Genomic DNA, 23705 nt, shown 5'->3' with positions numbered 1-23705 from the left:
GCACCTCTCGATCTCAAAGACAGAGGATGCTACTGCAGAGACAACTGAATGTCTCCACAAGTTCAACGCTTTTACCACATACAGACACACTTGATGATGGCTGAGTTCAGGGCGTCAGTAAAAGCCTGGCTCTTAGTCCTGATCCCGGACAACCACAAACCCTGACAGACTCTTCAATTAGCTTTTCAAGTGCTGTAATGAGGGCATCCATTGATTCCACAAAGATCACAGCATAATCTGTGATGGTCAGCAAACATTTCCTCACCAACAAATGCACATAAGCCGCCGATTTCCACAACTCTACACAACACCCAGTCCATCAATCAATTTCAATCAATTTTATTTATATAGCTCCAAATCACAACAAACAGTTGCCCCAAGGTGCTTTATATTGTAAGGCAAGGCCATACAATAATTACATAAAAAATTATGGGGTTCAATGCCTACATGTCCATGTAGGCACTGAACCTGAGAGTCGATGGAAAATTTAACTTCTATAGTATCTACTAATCATTCTTGAATTACAGAATGTATTTAACTATTTGAAAATAAAAAAAAAAAAAAACTGTAACTGTTAGCATTACTCTGTGGTGTGATCAGATCGCTCGCCCTCAGTGTAGTAACATCATTTCTAATGCATGATCTTCAGTCTTCAGACATCACGTGCCAGCTTAGTAAATCCTGAAACTTTCCTCAAGTCTTTACTCAATGCTGAAGTCTTAAAAGGAAACTTCCCTCCCTAAAACTGTTCACCTAAAATGTGATTTTCAGGAAACAGGGGAAGCAGATTTGCATCAATGCTGGGTAAGTGTTCAGTATGGAAATGCACAGAATGTTCTGGCTGACAGTTGTACAGACCTTGTTTACTGGAATTTAAAACAACCAACCAACCACCACCACCACTAATAATAAAGTAATGCACATTTTTTCCCATTTTTGGCCAATATTTGATGACCTAATTCCAAAATTGAAGAAACGAAGCATGACTGTCCACAACAGCACTCTAAAGTTGTGTGTCAGTGTGTTATGTACCAGGTTACTGTGGACACTGAACACAGCCCCGTGACACAGGAGCTACTGTTACTCACCACGCTACTGCGTGCACTCTACACAACACAAATGTTTTTGAACATATTCAAAATTTTCACTATTTGGTCACCAGTGTTGCCACAGTTACTTTGAAAAAGTAACTTAGTTACTTTACTGATTACTCAATTGTAAAAGTAACTAAGTTAGATTACTAGTTACTTTTTTAGTTACTTTTCCCAGCTGCCGACAACAACCCTCTGCCACCTCAACATGACAATGATACCTGTTTTGCCAAAACTCACTTTACAGTCACCCTTGCTTGACTTCAATGAAAATAAATACTTGTTTTATAAAAAGTAAAATAAAGACGTCTTTCTTGACCTCATATTTAACTGTTGACAGCACTGTAACAGTAAAACTTGCAATTTTGAGCCTACATTGTTTATAAAGGTAACTATTAAATTCTAACATTTAAATTCTCTCTAAACATTTTACTTGTCGAAATTATTATTATTTTAAGCAATATTAGTTGTAGTAAAAAACGGCTTCAAAATTGCACCTTTAATCTAGGGGTGTTGTGGGGGGGGGGGCACATCCTTGCCCCACGCCCCCATTCCATCTAGATTCGCCCCTGCTTTGGCGTTTGAGCACAAAGAATGGATAACATTTATTTATGCAGAAAACAGGACCAGATTTACAGGTAAGAAAGTTTTATTGCGTTTTCACATCATGTGGTCCTCAGAAAGAGAGTTTAGGTGCATTTGAGTGGAAAATAGTGTTAGTTGTTGACGCGTCGCGGAGGATCAGCTGTTTTTAACGACCAGATACAGAGCAGCTCAACTCAGAATTCTAAATAAAGGAGGAAAAAAAGTATAAAAATCTCTTTGTAAAGCTCAGTGCAGGTGTGCTGATCACCGCGCTTTAAGAGGTGAGGACGAGTCGAGCAGCTGCAAAAAAACCGCGGATGAAAAGCTCACAGCTCGCTTAAAGTGGGCAGTTCAGTCGAACCCCGACCTCCTGCCCACGGACCAAGTTTAATGCTGTTATCGACCCACAATGAAAAATAATAGTAACGCACAGTGACATGGAGAAGTAACTTTAATCTGATTACTGATTTGGAAAGATTAACGCGTTAGATTACTCGTTACTAAAAAAAGTGGTCAGATTAGAGTAACGCATTACTAAGTAATGCGTTACCGGCATCACTGTTGGTCACTATGTTCTACAATACCACTATTACCACAGATGACAAACATTTTCATGCTGATTGTTTTTTTTGTTTGTTTTTTGGAGGAAAAAAAATTGTACACAATCAGGTGCCAGAAACTGTCAACAGGAGACGTGTTTAACACAGTACATGTGGCTGTGATAGTACCTTGTGTAGCCGCTCCCATGGAATTCAGTATGATTGAAGCTCTTTATAACAGTTTGCTGTAAAAAGGAAGAAAACTGAGTCGGTATTGCTGGAATTAAAAACAGAAAACTACTTATGATAGCTAGACTTAAACAGCACAAAAAAAAAACCAAATATGCCACCAGGACACGAGCGCAATTAAATACAGCTAAAGGAGCAGACAGGCGAACCGTAGCTTCATTTCATCTGCCGTAATTAGTTATCAGGAATCTTCTGTACCACGTAAGAATTAGGTTCATCAGTGGGAAAAGTCTTACTAATTATCTGTGTCACCCGACAGAGGACGGCTGCCGTCATGCGACTACTCCGTCTGTCTTTTTTTTTTTTTTGTAGTCATGGCTAATGTCCAGTCTTAGTTAATATTGATAACTGACACAGTAAACCTGTGTGATTGTCGTCTCACCTGTTCAGTAGATATTCTAAAAACCTTTTGTGTGAAATGTGTCCAGATTTTATCCGAGGTTCCTCCCAACACGATCTGTGGTGGTTTATGTTTATGAGCGGTGCCCATTAGTCTCCAACTGTTATTACTTAAAAAAAAAAAAAAAAGGTGATTTTTTTGTGTTTGATTTTTACAGCGACTGATGATTTTTAATGTCATACTGTGATATTTATGAGTTATACTATGATACTTCTTGTATGGCTAATGAAGTGTCCTTTTATATACGTTTTTTACTTCACACAATAAATGAATTATGTCTTTCCATTTAACATTGTTTTTATTTATGTATTTATTTTGACACATCTTTATGGTGCCACGACACTAACACTAGCATTTTATACTTTAACTAATAAATAGGTTTCACAATCTTATATCCCCATTATGAGGAAAATTTACCTCATCCAGAAATAATTTAGAATTTTGTCCCAGCTGACTTGAGACACAATGAATTCCCTTCTGTGGTGACATCATCATACTAGGTTACACTACTGTATTACACATATTTTAAACAAAGTGTAAGAATGTTTGTATTTATTTGCTTATTGTGGCTGAGTAGACAGGACCAGAAAGATATGTAATGACGAAAGATCGAAACACAGTGAGGAAGGTCTGTGGGAGGTCCAACCACAAAGATCTGAAAGTCTCCAGGTTTTGAGGAACAGTGTTCAGGTGGATTTTAAGAGCCAAATCCTGTCACATTTCAGACTGTATGAAAACTCAACAATATGAAGGCTCGGCTCATATTTCTCAAACCACAAGCAGAGGTTCATAATTTTAAAACAGACAGTATTTGTCTGAACAGGAAAACCTCTCTCACACACAGTTACGAGCTCAGTGTCGCCGATCACAGCCACCGACGTCAGTGGCGCCTGCAGAAATGTCACATGTGTCTTCAGTGGCTTCCCTCAGTGTTCTTCATGCACAGTGACTCCGTTTTTGAGGACATCTGTTTGAGTTACGTTCATTTGAGTTATGTGACATTTTTAGGTTTAACTGGACTCCACCGCGCGTGTGTGTCTCATTATCAAAGGTTTAATGTCTTGAAGCTTCAATTTCTTTCTTCTGCTTTGATGAGGCAAACCAATGAGAACACAGCGATGATTCCAACATACCTCTATATTTCCACACGTCTGGAAAGCGGTGAACATGAACATGAAGCTGAAGCCAAGGATCACAATGTTCAAGAGCTTCTTCCTCTCTGGACTCATGTTGCAGTGCATTTCAGAAATGCCTGAAGAGAAACGACAAAACTTCCCAGGATTCAACACCTCATCTGTCAACACAAAGGCAGAAGTGCAAACCGGAAAATTTAGATTGCTTGTTCTAAAAGCAGCATGACGTGTCTATTTTGAAAAGACACAAATATCTTATTTTCTTCATATGCATAGTAGATGAATTTTTGTATTAATTAACTTTTTTCCTCCAAGTGTAAATGAAGTGCAATAAATTTACCTGAAATTAAATGGAATTAAAATTATCTTGCCATAACCGTAAGACAGTTTTGAGGGCATCACCACAAAATATCTGGCAAAACTTCACTCAAAAAGTGATTCTTGCATTTACTTTGACTTCTATTTTATTGCAGACAATATGAACCAAAGATTCACACAGATTAAAGATTCAGAATAAGGTCGGGAACACAGTCCAAAAACATTCCTTCTCAGAACACGTACAGACTGGAGTGGGCAGCCTGACTTGAGCTGGATTTTACTTTCTATCCGGATAGTGTTCAGTGCGGATCTATCCGGATCCGCAAAACAATTCACAAAACAAATATACAGGAAATGTTGCCGGTGCACAGGACAGGAGGGTTTCTGGAACAGATACCACATCCATCTCTGGATGGAGACGCACCTATCAGCTACCTCTGGAAAGGCCTCAGTTATTTGCTGCAGAAGGTAAATGATAACGCACTCATCCTCCCCATGTTCTTCAGCATGATTTAAATTTGAATCGCCTCCCTGGATTACGAAGAGTTTGTACTGAACCGTGTCCTCTTCAACCGCTCGTCTTTGCAGCACATCCACTGTTGTGCTTTTTGTAGGGACCTTTTGGCGATTTTAAAGGAGATATACCAGGCAGATCTAGATTGAAGACTTTTTACTTGTGAGATGAACATTTGGATGTGTAAATCTTAAGGACGTCTCAGTCATGCCATCGAACTTGTTTGGGTCCCACAGTAAAACTGATTCCACCAATTCCCAGTTCTTTTCTGCATGAAGCGTATGTTCTCCCTGTGTGTGCCTAACTTTACTCAGGATGCTCTACCTTCCTCCTGCCGCTGTTAAAACGTGGTCATTTCAGGACCTCGCTGTACGTGCCTATTCATGGTGACTGTACAATGCAGTTTGTCAAGATATCCTAAATAAAAATATTCAATTAATCTTTGAAGAAGCGTCACTATTCCTAATACCAACAACTAGCTCGCAATAGGGCAGTCACAATTATTACAATATTTACCAATCGCGATTATTTTTCAGATTCACGATTACCGTGAATTATTTATTTTATCCCACAACGCATAAAACGACTCAGAATCTGACGTCATTGTGCAGCAGCCACGCTCACTCTGTTTCGCTCTCCTCTTAAGGCAGGACAATAACATGGAGGCTGAGGAGCGATCCGTCCTGCCGTTTGGATAAGACGGCCAATTAAAACAGTGGCCGTCTTCTTCAAATTTGTCTAAAATGCGGAGTTCACCGAAGGAGCTGTCGGTGTGTGGGTGTGTGTGGGTGTGTGTGCGTGTGTGTGCGCGCGCACGGAGTCAACAGGCTGCAGACTGCGAGGGAGGGGGGGGGGGAGGGAGATTCCTGAATGGAGGCGCGACACGTTACAGTCTGAGAACCATCAGTGCACGTGAGGTAGCGAGCGCGGAGCAGAGAGAGGATTTTAACCCAAGTGAATATGTTAAAAAAAACAAAACCAAAATGTGGAGCTGCCTTTACTTCTCTACCGGTGTGATTCTGCCGTTACCAACCTGTTCACACCATGTGCGCGTCGTATACTGATTTTATCAGATCATGAGATGAAATAAACGGCCAAATATCTTTAAAAACATATTTAAAAAATGAGAATATATGAATGAACGTGGAGAAGCTGTGGTGATGTTCAGACGCACAGATCACAAAAAGCAGGTGAGAACTCTGAAATTTAACAGCTGTTATTTTCCAAAGGTATTTATTTGTTCAATCTTGAGCTTAATGTAGTGTTTAAGCACAAAATGTGACTGATGAGGAGAAACAATTTCAGAAATACAACAGAAACAACCACAAATCAGAAAAAGTTGGGACTGTATGTAAAATGAATATGAAAATAAAAATGTTGCACTAAATTTCTAATCATGACAGCCCTAGCTCGCAACAGTGACCTCTATATGGAGCTAAATCCAGGCCAAAAGTTTTGTAATCTGAAAATAAAAAAAGACTGAAAAAATAAATTTTGAAACTCAAAATTCAATGTTTGTTCTTGAATTTTATAATAATTTAAAAAGTTAATTATTGTTATTATTATTGTTATTATTAAAATAAAAATAAGTGTGAAGAAGCCTCGGCGTTACAGGCCCGGCACTGTGGCACTCCGCCGCTACCAGAAATCCACCGAGCTGCTGATCCACAAGCTGTCCTTCCAGCACCTGGTGAGAGAAATCGCTCAGGACTTCAAGACCGACCTCGGCTTTCAGAGCTCCGCTGTGATGCTCTGCTGGAGGACGGTGAGGCTGACCTGGTCGGCAGCTTGTGGATCAGCAGCTTGGTGGATTTCTGGTAGCGGCAGATCTCTCTCAGCGCCTCAGTGCCGGGCCTGTAACGGTGAGGCTTCTTCACACCGCCGGTAGCTGGAGCGCTCTTCCGGCTTGGGATTTGGATTTACCGGCGGTCTGCTTGGTTACACTGTGAAACTGCCGGCCACTTTGTTACATCGTCATTAAATTCACTATCCGGTACAACATACAGATCCACTGAACCAACTGCTACACATCAATCACAATAAACAGCTTTATCTTGAGGGTTTAAAGCCTCATAATAAGCTTTCATTCTCTCTATTTTCTTTCACGCGCCAGCCGCGTAGTAAATAAATGATGGAGACGGGAGCAGAGTCATTATCTATCAAAGTACCCACGTTTCCTGAAAGCAACATCATGTGAGGACTGATTGCTCTCCTGTCACTCACAATTCCACGCCCCTCTCAATCGAAGCCACGCCCTCCCACGCCAGAACGGGGCCAAAAGTTTGAAACTGAAAAAATAAGAACTGAAAGTGAAAAAAAATATCTGAAGGTGAAAAAAGAAATATAAATGAAAATAAATTATTTGATCAAAATAATTCCACAGCTGAATCAAAAATTTATTTACACTGAAAAATATATACAAGGTCTGTCAAAGTATAGGTCCTTTTTATTTTTTTCAAAAACTATATGGATTTCATTCATATGTTTTTACGTCAGACATGCTTGAACCCTCGTGCGCATGCGTGAGTTTTTCCACGCCTGTCGGTGACGTCATTCGCCTGTGAACACTCCTTGTGGGAGGAGTCGTCCAGCCCCTCGTCGGAATTCCTTTGTCTGAGAAGTTGCTGAGAGACTGGCGCGTTGTTTGATCAAAATTTTTTCTAAACCTGTGAGACACATCGAAGTGGACACGGTTCGAAAAATTAAGCTGGTTTTCAGTGAAAAGTTTAACGGCTGATGAGAGATTTTGAGGTGATACTGTTGCTTTAAGGACTTCCCACAGTGCGAGACGTCGCTCAGCGCTCTCAGGCGCCGTCGTCAGCCTGTTTCAAGCTGAAAACCTCCACATTTCAGGCTCTATTGATCCAGGACGTCGTGAGAGAACAGAGAAGTTTCAGAAGAAGTCGGTTTCAGCATTTTATCCGGATATTCCACTGTTAAAGGAGATTTTTTTAATGAAAGACGTGCGGACGGGTCCGCGCGTCGGCTCGCAGCCGCCGCGACGCTCTGCCACAGGAAAAACACCTCCGTTGGAAGCCTTAAGGACAAGTTGGAACATGTCCTGCTGTTAAACAATTTCTCATACACTCACTCCACCGAAAGCCATCAAAAGCCACCTGGATTTTACAAATGGTTATCAACACGGAGGTGTTTTTCCTGTGCCGCCGCACCGCGTCGGCTGCGTCCCGACGCGCGGACCCGTCCGCACGTCTTTCATTAAAAAAATCTCCTTTAACAGTGGAATATCCGGATAAAATGCTGAAACCGACTTCTTCTGAAACTTCTCTGTTCTCTCACGACGTCCTGGATCAATAGAGCCTGAAATGTGGAGGTTTTCAGCTTGAAACAGGCTGACGACGGCGCCTGAGAGCGCTGAGCGACGTCTCGCACCGTAGGAAGTCCTTAAAGCAACAGTATCACCTCAAAATCTCTCATCAGCCGTTAAACTTTTCACTGAAAACCAGCTTAATTTTTCAAACCGTGTCCACTTTGATGTGTCTCACAGGTTTAAAAAAATTTTTGATCAAACAACGCGCCAGTCTCTCAGCAACTTCTCAGACAAAGGAATTCCGACGAGGGGCTGGACGACTCCTCCCACAAGGAGTGCTCACAGGCGAATGACGTCACCGACAGGCGTGGAAAAACTCACGCATGCGCACGAGGGTTCAAGCATGTCTGACGTAAAAACATATGAATGAAATCCATATAGTTTTTGAAAAAAATAAAAAGGACCTATACTTTATTGACAGCCCTCGTATCTTACACTCTTATTTTAATAATACTTTTTAAATGATTATAAAATTGAAGAACAAACAATGAATTTTCAGTTTCAAAATGTATTTTTTCAATCTTTTTTTATTTTCAGATTACAAAACTTTTGGCCTGGATTTAGCTCCATACCTCTAGCGACCTCTAGTGGCCACCTGGACACTGCAATGACTAATGATGCTTATTAAAAGATGACAGTGTGACACAAAACAGGAGGTCCGCTGGTCCTTACTCATATCTATCAGAACCCAGCACTTCAGAACTCAACATAAATAAGTTTTACAAACTTATTTATGGAAGGTAGTGGATAGTTTTCCGGACGCGGCAAACTATCCACTACCTTTACGGAAATGTTCCGGACTCACTCACTCTGTTACGGAAATGAAAATTAAAACTTTTACTGACGATATATGCCGTATAACGTTGTTTTTGTTCAACAGTCAGTAATGTTCTAACTTTAATTGAGAGAAACGTTCTACCTAGTTGTTTCTTTTTTTAATACAAGTAAGAAAACCAGAAAACAACTCACCAAAAAACGTAGCAGCTCCGCACAAAACACCGACTCAAGAGCTCATTTTAAAAACAAATATCTCTGACCTTGTCCTGTGTTCATGTACTCCATGCAGCTGCATATTAGAAAAACGTAAAACAAAAAGAAAAGGACGTTTGAAACCAGCGTTAAAAAAAGGATTGTGAGGAGCTCAGCGTCTGTTCCGGCTGTCATGTGAGTGAGTCAGCTGACCGCCACCGACTCATGACAGGAAGTACGAGGCCTTTCACAATAAAATCATCGAACTCTTTATTTTGTTCATCTCGGCAGAAATGTACCCTGGACGAGTGTAAGACAATGGTGATTTATATTTTTACCTCCGCCAAGGGGATGTTTTCATCCACATTCTTCTGTCTGATTGTAGAAAATCTCTAAAACACAAAAAGTGGATTCAAACTTGGTATAAAGGTAATCTGCGGTTAAAAAAATGCTGATTAAATTTTGGAGATAGATTTTTTTGTTTGTTTTTAAATCAGGCACTGTAGGAAACTGCAATGTAATTCACATCCTGACCTATATTGTGTTAACTTTTCTCACTCGTTCCCCGATCGGGACACAAACACACGACCTTCGGCATTCAGTGGCGGTTCTACACTGAATTACTGCTTGGGCGAGACCCCCTCCAAGCACCCCCTCCCCCAAAAAACCCCCACAACTTTTGTCTTTATCTGTGGGTCAAAGGAAAATCTAAAGTGAAATGTTACTATCATTTCCATGCCAACGAAATCAAATGATTCTTTCTTCCATTAAATAAATTATGAAGTTAAGCCTTATTTTCAATGCCATTATTATTATTATTATTATTATTGTTGTTGTTGTTGTTGTTGTTGTTGTTGTTTCTTCAGTGTACATGACAACAAAAAAAGTTGCCAGCTGCTGGAAAATTATTGTAAAAACACACACTCTTGCAGCCACACAAAAAAGGGTCAGATTCAGTCACTTCAGCTAGTAATGTGAACACAGCATAAGTTCTAAGCCATCTTTACAAATAGGCAGACTGTCCTTTCTGCAAACTTTTTTGTCCTCTCTGCTGAGATTCAAACCCGTTCTTACACCCTGTCTGTCTGCTGTCAAATGTCTTTTATTTCATAAACTGCTTGCCTCGTTCCCTGGATGATCCGCAGAAAAATGTGGTGCAGAATTCAGGTTCTGTGCTGTGTCCTAAGTGGACGGAGTCACAGCAGAGCAGACGACCCGGGGAGGAGAGCGCCAGTCCCGGTTGCCTGCTGCACATGGAGAGGATTCGGCTGCGTCCTCTGCCGCTTGTAGCTGGAGGCACAGCTGAATCCTTTCTGTGTGCAGCAGGCATTAGGTAGGAGATATACCACCTATTTTTATTTGCCATTTCACACAATTCAGACAAACGTGCAGGACATATAGCCCTGTATTTATAATATTATGAATGAGATGTGCATTATTTGGAAGAAAGTCGAGATGTAACTGACTTAAGCCCACAACCTGCTTCTATGTTCTGTCCTTCCCGGCAAGCAAGGGCGCCTGTGTAACTGCAGGGGGCAGCAGTTTGTCAATTCCACACACAGTCACAAGAAAACCATTTTGTGGAGCAGATAATTTTTTTTTTTAAGTGCTTGTGCCCACGTAGCCGCCCCCCATAAATGCCACCTTGGGCGACTTCCCAGTTCACCCGTACCAAAAGCCGCCTGTGGACATGATGGGAGATTGACGCCCCGACCAGTCGGCTGAAACCTGGGCTCTGGTCTGAGTGTCCAGAGAGTCCTTTCAGCTGTCGGGGGAGTCAGGCTTTAACTACCATATACAGCACAGCACACCAGCTTGCCTCTGCCACACACACTCACCATCTGTTTACAGTGGCACAGTCCATCACAGTACGCTGCACCATCACACGAAGACGCTGCTCCTTGCTGTATATAAATGGACTGCATTTATATAGCGGTTTTCCATCTGCATCAGATGATCAAAGGGCTTTAGGGCTTTACAGCTGTGCCTCACATTCACCCATTCACACAAACACACCGATGTCACGTGTGTGTGTGTGTGTGTGTGTGTGTATATATATATATATATATAGAGAGAGAGAGAGAGAGAGAGAGAGAGAGAGAGAGAGAGAGAGAGAGAGAGAGAGAGAGAGAGAGTAAAGCATCAGGATGGATTATGTTTGGCGGAATATCCACAGACAGTGCAGCATGTTCTCATGTATTGTAATAAATATTCCAGAGAAAGGCAAGAGCTTCTCTCGGAATTTAGAAGATAATCCTGAAAGAAATTTCTGTATTAGGTATTTGACTATTTAGGCCATATGGTCAAGTGAGAGGGGAAGTGTTGGCTTTTAAATACTTGAAAGAGGATCGAGATCGATCGATCGAGAGGATTTATTACTGCTATAACGGACTGATGCAGTAGGTGGCAGCAATGCAACAATAAGGACGCCGGCTGCCGTTAAACGCCGCAGAAGAAGAAGAAGAAGAAGACGACGGAGTAACACTTCGCGCCTGGAAGAAGCTAGGCTAACTGCTAATCCTCAGCTGAACGGGTTTATTGTTTAAAAAGGTCAGACAATTTCAATCACAAACACCGGGAGGTTTTTTAATATAACGCTACTCTACGTCTTCCGTCGAGTGACTGTTGGTTTACTTTTTCCTCAAAGCTTGCAAGGTCGATTGAGGACCATGAGTTACGGAAGGCCTCCGCCCGATGTCGACGGCATGACGTCCCTCAAAGTGGACAACCTGACCTACCGAACGGCCCCCGAAACGCTCAGACGCGTCTTCGAGAAGTACGGCCGTGTAGGGGACGTCCTACATTCCCCGAGACCGCTACACCAAGGAGAGTCGGGGCTTCGCTTTTGTGCGCTTTTTTCGACAAGCGAGACGCCGAAGGACGCGATGGACGCCATGGACGGCGCGCTGCTGGACGGCCGCGAGCTCCGAGTCCAAATGGCCCGGTACGGAAGACACCAGACTCCCACTACGGAGGAGGACGGAGGGGCGGCCCGCCTCGCAGATACAGCGGCTACGGACGCCCGAAGCAGAAGGTACGAAGCTTTTTTGAAATAAAAATAAAGTAAAAACAAAAAATAACAGGTTTATGACACTTGGAAATACTCGGGAGCGCCATGTTGGTGCTTGGTGTAGGTTATGTGGCAAAAAAAAAGAAAAGTTGATGGATTTTAGAATATGGTATATGTCGCGGACATGAGCAGCGAAGCTCTTCAGGCATCCGGTGAGACTAGCGCTCATGTGAGTGTGTAGTGTCGGCACAAACCGTTCTGAAAACGGAGTGGCTATACGGTTGTTAAGTGTGATGTAACGCATCATGTGATTTTCAACTTAAGGTGTCAGGTACAATTCTTTTCGCCTTGCTTACAAAACAGCGTGGAATGTTACACGCTCGTAGATCTATTTGTTCGTTGTCGTCTGCATCTACCTGTCAACTGGTACCAGGGCAGAAGTAACTCGATCTGTTTTAATCGTTAACACTGGTTAATCATGGACTCAACAAAAATGCAAGGTTTAGTGAGCAGATGACTGCCGTTGCAGAAATATTACGAACGAACAATACCCACAGGGGTATTTCAGAGGTCGTCCAGGCGGATACTGAGATACCAGTCCAAGAAATTTTTCTTGGAGAACGGTTAGTATCTAAAAATGTTTCCAATCAATACATTTCGTACTCATTCCTCAGAAATTCATCAAAATACCAGCGTAAATTGTGAAGGTGTTTTGCGTCTTTCATCATCCATTCATCCAACCTCAGTTCCAAGCCGCTGTTTTCCTAAGTGAGGCAGAAAGAATTGTGTGGCGGGGAAAAGAATTGTATATGACACCAGCTCCAAACAAAAAAGTGCGCTGGTCATTAACATTGGAACTGCACTGGAGACGATCAGGCTCACTTAAACCATTGCACACGGACAACAGTATTAACATAGCAACATAAAACTCATTGTATTGTGCGGTAAACTCTCCTGGATATATTAACTGGGGTTTTTAGACATTATTGCGTTTGTTTTATGTAAAAATGCCAGAAGCTCAGGTCGTTCTCTGTTATTTTCAATGAAGTTGCTGCAATCGCTTCCTGTTCATGTCGTCGGGGAAAGTGAAGTTTGCACTTAACGTCCTGAGTATTGTAATATTTTTTTATTAACAACATGTATATTTTACCTGTGCATAATAAAATATATATAGTAAAAGGGGGGGAAAACACTTTAATTGTTCTTACCTTAGAAACAGACGAATACAGTTAAGAGGTGGAGGCGGAGAACAGCGGGAGGGATGTTTGCGCACACTGTAACACAAACTAAACTTAAACTGTAGATCCTTAAAGCATCATACAGACATAACTTTAATTGTAAACTTGCAGGTCTTTGGACCCGGAAACAGATTTATTATGTGATGCTTTACGTCAGAGCTTACAACCAGATACGCCCAAACCATTGGTTCAATAAAGTAAATACGTGAGCATATACACCCAACCACAACCGAACAATGAGCATGCTATTTTCTCGCCGGCTGCGAAAGGGTTCACAGTCCACGGAAGGGCTGTGATCTAAAGCGGTTCTGTTTGGCTTATCACCCTCAGGGAACTGGGTCAAACTAACACCATCTTACAGGCAACAAGCAGCATTTTGTTCATAAAAACTGTTTTGTTGTCATTAACAGGCTTTATTCAAAATTACTTAAGAATTTGTGTGCTTTCATCCATTTTCGCAGTAATTAAAGACGGCACTGTTAAATGTGTCAAACATGCGCTGCTTTTCACATCGCAGTAGAGCCTTTAAAAAGTGGAGTAAAAAACGTAGTTTGGATGCACAACGTGTTAAATACACAATCACGGTTGGGTGAATAAGGTAAGATGTTTATTTGCCTAACGGTTGGGCGTGTAATGTTCATTGTATGACTTATCTGCCCACGGTTGGGCGAATAGCCTTTGCCTTTGGAAAATGGGGTATCAGCGCTTGGTGGCGAGTATGCAGTGGTCGAAAACGAACGGTTGTCTCGACAAGATGAGCTACTTGTTGCTTGTATGTGCAGCTTGTCTTGCTGCTCCAACAAAATAGCTAGAAAGGTCTGTATCTTGTTTTTTTTTGCTTATTTGAATTATACCCAAGATTTTGCTTTCTAGGTAGTCCAGCATCTCGCCATGTCATTTCTGGATGGTGGGTTTTTACGACAATGTTGTCCTGGCAGATTTTTTTTACCATTTCCGATTTGTGACTTTGTCTACCATAGAGCGAGCTTCCCGGTGCTTTGCTTGTAATATGTATGTCGCGGACATGACAAGCAAATCTCTTCAGCATCTCACCATTTAGGTCTGACAGACTTTTCTTTTTTGTAAATGCTTCGATGGAGCATGAGCATAGCTAAAACCTTTCAGTTTCTGGGGGAGCTCTGCCCCTGCCTTTTTAAACATTTTTTTTTTTGTTTTTTTGCCTTTCAGACCCCCCCCCCCCCCCCCCCCCCCCCAAGACTCCCTGCCTTTTTAAGCATTTTTCTTTCTTTGCCTGCAATATGGCCAAATTATCCTATGGCAATATTGTCATATCAATATGATATACGATATGACTATGATTTCACTCAAGGTGCAGCAACAGTGAAAATTAAACATTCTGAAACAAAACAGTAATGATGCCACACTCATTTTGCACTCATAAGCTTAGGATACAGTCCCCTCCAAAAGTATTGAAACACGTTATAAAGATTAAAAAGAAAATAAGATTATAAAATCAAACCTACACTGTGCCTTGTGATAGATTCACTGCAGTGACTGCTCCAAGTTGGCAGCCTGCATTTCTTGCGCCTCAGCAACCAGTGCAGCGTCTACTCATCTTTATAATGTCTATGTTCGTCCAAGATGGTGGCCACATTTCTTGCGCTTCAGCATCTACCCCTCTTTATATGTTGTCTATGTTTGTCTACCATTGGTTTGTGACTTTTTACGGCAATGTTGTCCGCCGGTTTGTGGCTTTTTCTCCACTAGGGCTGAATTTTTGCCATTTCCAGTTTGTCCCTCCGTCTACCATAGAACGAGCTTCATGCTGCTGCATGGCACTTTGTAATATGTATATGTCACGGACATGAACGAGCGAAGCTCTTCAGCATCTCACCATGTCATTTCTTGTTTGCGGCTTCGTCTACCGTTGGTTTGTGGCTTTTTATGAAAATGTCCGGTTTGTGGGATTTTTTTTTTTTTTTTTTTTTTCCCCCCATTGGGCAGATTTTTTTTTTTTTTTTTTTTTTTGCCATTTAAGGATTGTTTTGTGCCTTCATCTACCATAGAGCGAGCTTCATAGAGTGACATATAAATATTACTGGCAAAGCGCTGCACAGCAGCGCAAAGCTCGCAGTATATATATGTCATGAACGTGACGAGTGACTCTCTTCAGCATCTCACCATGTCATTTATGTCCTTCAGACTTTTAAATGCTTCGCTGGCGCATGAGCATGGCTAAAACCCCAGACCTCCCCCTTTTCACTATATTTCTTTTTTTTTTTTTTTTTTTTTCCTCTCAGCTTCCCTGCCTTTTTTTTTACTTATTTATTTTTGCCTTTCAGCTTCTGGCTCCGTTCCCTGGACACCCCACCCCCCCCACTTATATCAACCTTAAAACTCCTCCTCTGATGTGTCAGACCCTTCCTCTCTGGGGAGAGTTTGAGGGGAGAGCAGCAGCAGCAGACAGTTTTTCTCTTTTTTTTTTTTTTTTTTTTATGTGCATGCGTGAGCGAATCATCCATGAAGATTATTTTATTTATTAACTACACAGATGTACAATAAAACAAATGGTGACTGGTTTATAACACAATTATGACAGAGTTTGAGGGGAGAGAGAGCGAGGAACTAGGGAGCCCTGGAAGTGTCATCGCAAAATGTTTTGCATGTGGAGAGAATGTGCGCACGTTTTAAGTATTGTTTGAGTAAAACAGGGGCACGATCTACTTAAACGTGGCCACAATTTGTAAAACGTGCACTCAATTATTCAATATTGTCTTGACACATAAATGTTGACTATTAGTCAACAAACCAGCAGACAGTGTGATACATTTCCCCATTAGAAATGGATCTGGTCAGGATATATCATGGTTTGGGCACACAAGGACATACAGGGAACTCCAGCTGCCCATCGTTTGCACCATCATGTTTTCACGTTTGCACATTGATGCCATGAAAAAGGATGCTGAGGGCGAAGCGTCTCTCCGTTGAGGATGACAATTTAGGACATATGGAGTTAATTTTGAACGAAAGGAAAACGTGCGCATGTTTATTAATTCGAGGGCTCAATTAAAGGAAAACGTGCGCACGAATTATCACGGCCAGGAAAATGCGCGCATTTTATTAATTTGAGAGCACGTTTTAATGATTCGTGGGCTCAATTAAAGGAAACGTGTGCACAAATTATCATGGCCAGAAAAATATCACTTTAAGTGACCTCTCCCTCTCCCGGGTTCTGTAAGGAACCGCAGCGGCAGCCAGTGTTATGTTTTTTTTTTTTCACCTGCGTGCGCCGCAACAAATGGAGCACAGCAACTTGCTCTGTGTGTGTGAGTCATAAAACGCAGGGAAGATGAAGACAACACACTGGAAATAGTGCTAGTGGAGTATAAAATTCTGCACTGCTCGAATAATACATGCACAAACTAGCACATACTATTTCGAGCCCTCTGCTTAGCTATCATGTTACAGGGTAGCATATGCACAAACTAGCACATGCACGTACTAATTCGAGTCCTGCAGACTCAGTAGGGTCCACTAACTTGATTAGTTTGGTCGTTGTCTCACAATTCACTATGCTACATAAAGAACAGTGTCTTCTAGCTCTAGCATCAGCTGAAACCACCAGGAAGGTTTGTCAGCTGTCAGCACGGTAATATGGAAGAGTACAGTTAGCTGCATCAGGCCAGTCAAGGTAAGCTGAAAGCATACAAATGTACATTCAGATTAGTCCCAAAAATTTAGATCAGCATCGGACCCAAACCAACTGAATACAGATATTTTGACCAATGAAATAACATTTTCAGATCAGTTTGAAATATGGTGCCTATGTACTCACAGCCCCTTCATAAATGCTAGCTTGCTTAATAAGAGGATTAATAAACATAGTGCTTGTATAAATGCATTTAATTAAAAACTTTTACGTTCACTTTTTTAGTATTGAGAAAACCTGCTCGAACGTTTCTTGCAATTTCAGTTTTCAATTTATTTTCATTTATATAGCGCCAAATCACAACAGAGTTGCCTCGAGGCGCTTCACACAAGTAAGGACTAACCTTACTAACCCCCAGAGCAACAGTGGTAAGGGGAAAAAGTCCCTCTGAGGAAGAAACCTCAAGCAGACCAGACTCAAAGTGGTGACCCTCTGCTTGGGCCATGCTACATAAATTACAGAACAATTCACAATCAAATTTGCAGCAATCAAATCTGCGCCAACTAGTCTTACTGCAGAGAACAGTGGATGACTAAAAGCTTCAGCAGTTCAGTCTATTTTTAGAGCTCCCTCTACTGGATAATTCTTGTAAATAGCAATTAATGAAACATTGAAAAGTAGGGTACTGTGCTGTACTGTCATTAGTCACAGTTCAAAAACATGTATAATGTCACCAATATTACATATTGTAATGGTTTTACAATTATTTAACTACCTGAATGGAAAATGGCCACCTCTGAGATGCCCCTATAGTCAGAAATGATTTGTTGGTATGCTCTGTGTGTCAAATTTCATGGGTTTATCGTCAAAGTCAAATATTCTGCCTATCTGCTCCACTAATGTTAAGTGGAGTTAATGGGTGATGCTTGCAGCTGCTCTGAGGAGAGTTTAACTCTAAAGGTGCACCGACATGAGCATGCTTTTGGTTCATGATACATCACGACCTGTGTTGTACTGTAGAGTAAACTCATCTTTAACGGGTGCAGACAGGACGCCAGATGGTTGCCTGTGCGTGCTCTTGCGCACAGAGAATTTTGAAATGTTCAAAAGTCTTTCTCACACAAATGTCGTGCTATGTGGCGCAGTCTAATCTCCAACACGACGTGCAGCTCGTCAGGTGGAGTAAAGAAGTGAACAGAGCAGGTGGTGACGTCAGCGGATCGCATCAGAGCGCAGCTCATCTGAAGGATTGTAACAAGACGTTAAATCTGTTATAAACATACTTTAACAGCTTCAGACAAGAAGGAAAGAACACGCAACTGTTTTATCAAGCCATGACAATGTAAACAAGACATAATTATCTTTTTAGATGGCTCAAAATGCTTTCTGTAGCTTGTTAGGCGCGCAAACTGCTCCAGCTGCAGCCTCCTCTGTGATTCAGGAAGTGATTAGAGCTGTTTGCAGAAAAAAATGATTAATCTGCCACAAAATAATTGTTTTATATATGCAGCGTCCAGCACAGAGCACATGGCAGCTAGTAGAACAAAGAACGGTTCGTCACGACACAGGTCATGCTATTGCGCAAGTCTGTCATTCTCATGTCAGTGCACCTTTACTCTCAGTCTGTGAGTCAAATCCACAAGCTTAATGAGTTTGAGCAACGCAAAAAAATTTCTGATTGAAAATGATAATGCTTTGCTGAAGTTTATCAGCTAAAGTTAGCTTTCACCTGCTGAGCTGAGTAAATGTTTTATATTCATAAATTGTTCTCCCTATTTTTATTTTACCAAATAAAGCTACACCGGTTAATTGTTACTGCCATAACCGCAAGAAAAGTCTCAGCCTTAAATAACTTAGTTTAAAAAATAAAAATAAAAAAAATAGCACAGCGCTGTTTATTTCATTTTGTTTAATGTACACATTACTTTTTGTGCCTTTTTTTTAAAATTCCTTGTTATTCAGGAAATCATCTCAAGTTGTGGCTTTAATGTACAGATGAACAGCAAATATTTCCTAATAATAATATCTTCTTTTTCTTAAGTTTACCTTTAAAAATGTACAGTAATCAGAAATTAATCTTGAAGTAAAAACACATTTATAAGGATTTTAAGGTGGCCAAGAATTTGAAAACAAAGATGATCAATAGCTCCAAAGCTTCTGCCAAAACTCGAAAACTCGAGTGAGGGTTGAACAAGTTGATGCATTAATGTGCCATAAATACTCCTATTGATCAATCTGAATTGACACTGAAAAATATTATTTTTGACTTCTTTGAATTGTCATTTCCTTTGTACTTTTCTGAACACAATGTATGTTTTGGATTAAAGGCTGGTAGTGTAATCAGGGCTGTGAAAACTCAGCAGATCCGCGGGATTCCGCGGATTTCATTGTGTGTGTGTGTGTGTGTGTGTGTGTGGGTGGGGGGGGGGGGGGGGTGGGGGGGGGGGGGGGGGGGGGGGTGTTGGTGTTCTTTAATCGTGAACATCACTGAGTTTTTAAAATGCTTATTGCAAAGCGTTCTCTTTTTTACGACATCGTGTAAGTTTTATAAGTCCGCGGACACTGATGTGTGTGTGTTACAGATACAAATCAGTTTCCTCGGATCCGTGGAGATTCGCAGAGGGAAAAATGCCACTCAAAGTGTAGCTGTTAACGACAGTTGTCATAAAGCAGGACTGGTTGGTTGCTGCAGCGACGCTCTGTGGCCCCTGTGTGCCGCTTAAGCTAAACTTGGCATGTGGACATCCCAAACTTTTAGAGCTTTCAAGTTTTTAAAAGATTTGTGCAGCATGTCTGTGTCACGGAGCAACGTCGCACAGAGAGAAGATGGCGAGAAAGACTGTTTGAAAAAGTCTTATAAGGACAAGAATCCGTGGAATCGTCGCTGCTTCATCAACACACCTGAAAGATAAATGAAACGGGAAAAGTGAACTGTGTCATCAGGAAACACTGTAAGAATTTTTCTCCCTGGAAAATAAATATTCTGCTGTTCAAACAGGATTTTAGAAAAGATTGTGACTTTTTTCACGAATCTAGACTTACTTTCATTGTAAAAAACATTGTGGCTTTGAATGGATTTAGGCTGCATGAATTTACACAAGAATATGTGACTTTTTATTATAAGGTATGTTATTGATATTTTACCATGATTTTCCAAATATTCTCTAAGCTTTGGCTGTGGTTTTTGAAATGCTGTAACAGTCTTTTCAGTCTTCATAAATTTCATGTAGTTTAATTGTTCTGAGTTAATGCATAATTTGGTTTACAATTAAAAGGAAAATCATTCCAGGTCCTACTTCCATGTCATAATCTGTTGTTTCAACATCACCATTGACGGGTCAAATAAAAGGTTGAATAGAGGATCATTTACTTTGAAAGATCATTTACCATCCACTAATTTTGAGATTTGTTCTTCCAGGAGATGCTGAAAAAGTATCATTAGATAAAAATTTAATTCTGGGGCCCCACAGGGCCCTAGACCCCCTCCTGGGGAGCTGTTACACCCCCAGACCCCCTGCAAATTTTCCTTGGATTTCGCACTTTTCATTTCACAGCCCTGTGTAATACAAGTTGTCAGGGCTGTACGCTTAGCTTTTTCACTAGGAGCACAGGTGCTCCTAAATGAAAAAATTTAGGAGCACTGTGAAATTTCTTGATACAATTTTATTATTAACGCAAAGACACATACTGTACAGAGTGTACCTTTTCCACACACATGCACATTTTATATGATTCTATTGTATTTATTTCATTGTTTTTTACTTCCTTTTCTATCGTTATTTACATCATTGCTTTTGTCCATTTCATTACTTTTTGCTTTGTATTTCTTGTGTTTTTTAAACCCTCACACACACATAACATCCCAGTCCCACTTTTTATACTCAGGTCGCCTGCTACGCTTAGCTACATTCAACTAGACTCTTGTAGACTCTTGTCCATTTGTACAGATGGAATGGTTTTCTCTATGGGATATACAGTGGTCCCTCGTTTATCGCGGGAGTTACGTTCTAAAAATAGCCCGCTATAGGCAAATCCGCGAAGTGGCCAACGTTATTTTTTTACAATTATTATAGACGTTTTAAAGCTGTAAAACCCCTCACTACACACTTTATACACTTTTCTCAATCAGGCATGAACATTTTCTCACTTTTCTCTCTGTGTAAACACTCAAAGTTCAAACCTGAGTAGAAAAAAAGACCAACCTGTTTTCAGGCCCAAACATTTGTTGAGAAATAAAAATAGAACGTTTTCCTATAAATAATTATGATGGCTTTTAGAACTAACGAATTTAATTTTAACGATCAACGATAGGTTGGACACATAAGAAATTATTAATAGTGACTGACCAGTATTTCACAGTTCCTCTGATTGCGCCTCTTCGTCCTGGCCCGCTGCGCTGTCACGTCTTTTTCCACTGACTCACCCTCACTGCAGGTGTCTTTTTCCAAGTGTAGAACACAGTTATGGGTAGTTGTTGGCGCTCTTTTTTTCTTCTGGGTGAGAAGATTTTTATAAACAGACACGCAGAACACAATGCGCATGCTCTCCCTTTGCGGTGTCGCGACCGGCTGCTTGAGGCCGTGGAACACAATGCACTGTAAAAAAAAAAAAAAAAAAAAAAAAAAAAAAAGCATGCAAAATTGAACTAAAAAATCCGCGAAACAGCGAGGCCGCGAAAGGTGAACCGCGTTATAGCGAGGGACCACTGTATTTATTTTAGGAGCAAATGCGAATGAAAGGGTTGAAATACATTCTCGCACACGTGCGCCTGTTTTATTTTTTTTCCTTGCACAATCAAATTTTAGGCGCAATATGCGAGCAAAACGCTCACACTGTACAGCCCTGGTTGTGTGTCAAGATTGGGGTGGAACACTTCATCTGGCCCAACAAAAAATTTAAAATTTTCAGTTTTGCCAGATTTGAAGGGACTTGCACCCTTAAAGTTACAATAAGGAAAAAAATGTTAAATTGTTCATATTAGCTTGAACGTTTGTGTAATGATACATACTTTATAATTAGTTACTGTCATTTTATAAACTTGTATATGATTTAAAAGGTGGGATAACATTTTTGTAAAAATTTATCAATGTGAAGTAAGTCTATTAATATACAGATAATGACTGTATTTTGAGTTTTGTATCCAGTGAACAAAATAAACTACTGCAAAATGAGTTATTTTCACTTATACTGATTCATTTTTTAAATAGTTGATGTAGGTCAGTTATAGTGCAAGAGAGACTTAGTGCTCTTAAATGAGAAGGGAACACCCCCGACCCATGTTTGAGGTTGAAAATATCTGCATATTGACAAAAATTCAAATGCCATGCTTCCCAAAAAACTGTGTGCCACCAGAAGGACCTCGGTTCAGTTTTGTCAGACAGGAAAATCCCCTTGACCGTAATGGCCAAGCTGCTCCTGCTTGGCAGTTCAGCGCCTTGCGTGGCGGCATGCTGACATCGGTGTGAATGGATGATTGTGAGGAGTCGCTTTAAATGGCTTTGAGTGTCTGCGTTAGCTGGAGACCCGGCAGAGGTATCAGAGTTAGCTGTGAGATCTGGTGACAGCTGTTTTCTTAATATTAGTAAAAGCAGATGAAAACTGTACCCACTGAATCTACCCAGCTATTCCCCCAGCCCGAGGCGCCGGAGACGCAGATCTCGCAGCAGGAGCCGCTCTCGTTCACGGAGCAGAGATCGCCACAGCAGGTCCAGGTCCAGATCCTACTCCAGGTCCAGATCCCACTCTCCCAGGAGGAAGAAGACCAAGGCCAAGTCAGATTCTCGTTCCAGATCTAGGTCCAGGTCCAAGTCTCGGTCCAGAAGCCGCACGCCCTCTTCTAAAGGAGGATCCAGGTCGAGATCTAAGAGTCTGCCCAAATCATCAGCAGAAAACGGAGGGGAGTCCCCGTGATGATAAGCCCAGGAACAGGTGAGTGAGGTTTGTAGCTTTTTATGTTTTCTTGTGAATTTTAACCTCAGTGGGTGGGACATGATTTCTTGCCAGAATACAAATTAAAGTTTAACTTTCACCAGTCTGTGTATTCCCATGTTTTTGCAGTTTTATGTTCTAGACTTTTCTTTTTTATTTCTATTTACAGGTTGGTAAGTTGTAAGTGGAATCAGCAATTATTGTTCAGTTACAAGTAATAAGACTGTATTTTCTTACCCCTTTGAGGGATTTTGGGTGGGCTGAATACGAAGCAACGTTTTTTTTTAGGAACAGCTCTGATGATAAACCAAATCTGGAATTCTTTCCTTCCCAAGCTGCAGCTTCCTGTTTGTTAAAGTGCCGTTTGAGCTGAGGCATTGTGAGCAGTTAGTAGGTGTGTGCTGAGCTGCCAAACCGCTGCCGGCTGAGAGTGTCTATGCAGCACGCTGGAGGCAGGCAGTGTTGGGGTGTGGTTTGAGGTACGGCTGTGTGTACCCGCCATTGGACATAAATTGTACGACCAGGTTCTGTCCTGAGCCGGGGGGGTGAAGGTGCTTGAGGGGAATTGAGGTTTGTTCAATGCTCCTCCTGTGTCAGTTTCAATTTAACGTCTGTTAATCTGTACGCTTACACCACGTAGGGCTACAGCAACCAATTCATTATGAATCAAATAGTCATCGGGAATCAGAATTTGAACTTGATTTATTTAGGCTTTTGTTAGATGAAAGATTGGGGGGAGTGGCCTGCATGAACATTTGTCGAGCTACACTTCTGTTGTCCAACTTTAACCCCC

General features: G+C 41.2%; 1 protein-coding gene and 1 pseudogene across 1 annotated transcript in view; one reads left to right on the top strand and one right to left on the bottom strand.

The window, feature by feature from the left end:
• The window catches only part of mfsd11 (major facilitator superfamily domain containing 11), a 39352-nt gene extending 30024 nt beyond the window's left edge, over positions 1-9328 (bottom strand). Inside the window, exons 1-3 of the mRNA XM_034190825.1 lie at positions 9127-9328; positions 3998-4158; positions 2405-2460 (exon numbers count right to left, since the gene is read on the bottom strand). Coding sequence (XP_034046716.1) covers positions 2405-2460; positions 3998-4105 — 164 coding nt within the window. The 5' untranslated portion in view covers positions 4106-4158; positions 9127-9328. The remainder of the gene's footprint in view (positions 1-2404; positions 2461-3997; positions 4159-9126) is intronic.
• Positions 9329-11682: 2354 nt separating this feature from the next.
• LOC117528215 lies at positions 11683-23299 on the top strand (annotated as a pseudogene).
• The last annotated feature ends 406 nt before the right edge of the window (positions 23300-23705 follow it).

This window comes from Thalassophryne amazonica, chromosome 16, assembly GCF_902500255.1.
Source record: "Thalassophryne amazonica chromosome 16, fThaAma1.1, whole genome shotgun sequence".
In the NCBI taxonomy this organism is placed as follows: Eukaryota; Metazoa; Chordata; class Actinopteri; order Batrachoidiformes; family Batrachoididae; genus Thalassophryne; species Thalassophryne amazonica.
This window is presented reverse-complemented; position numbering and strand designations above follow the sequence as displayed.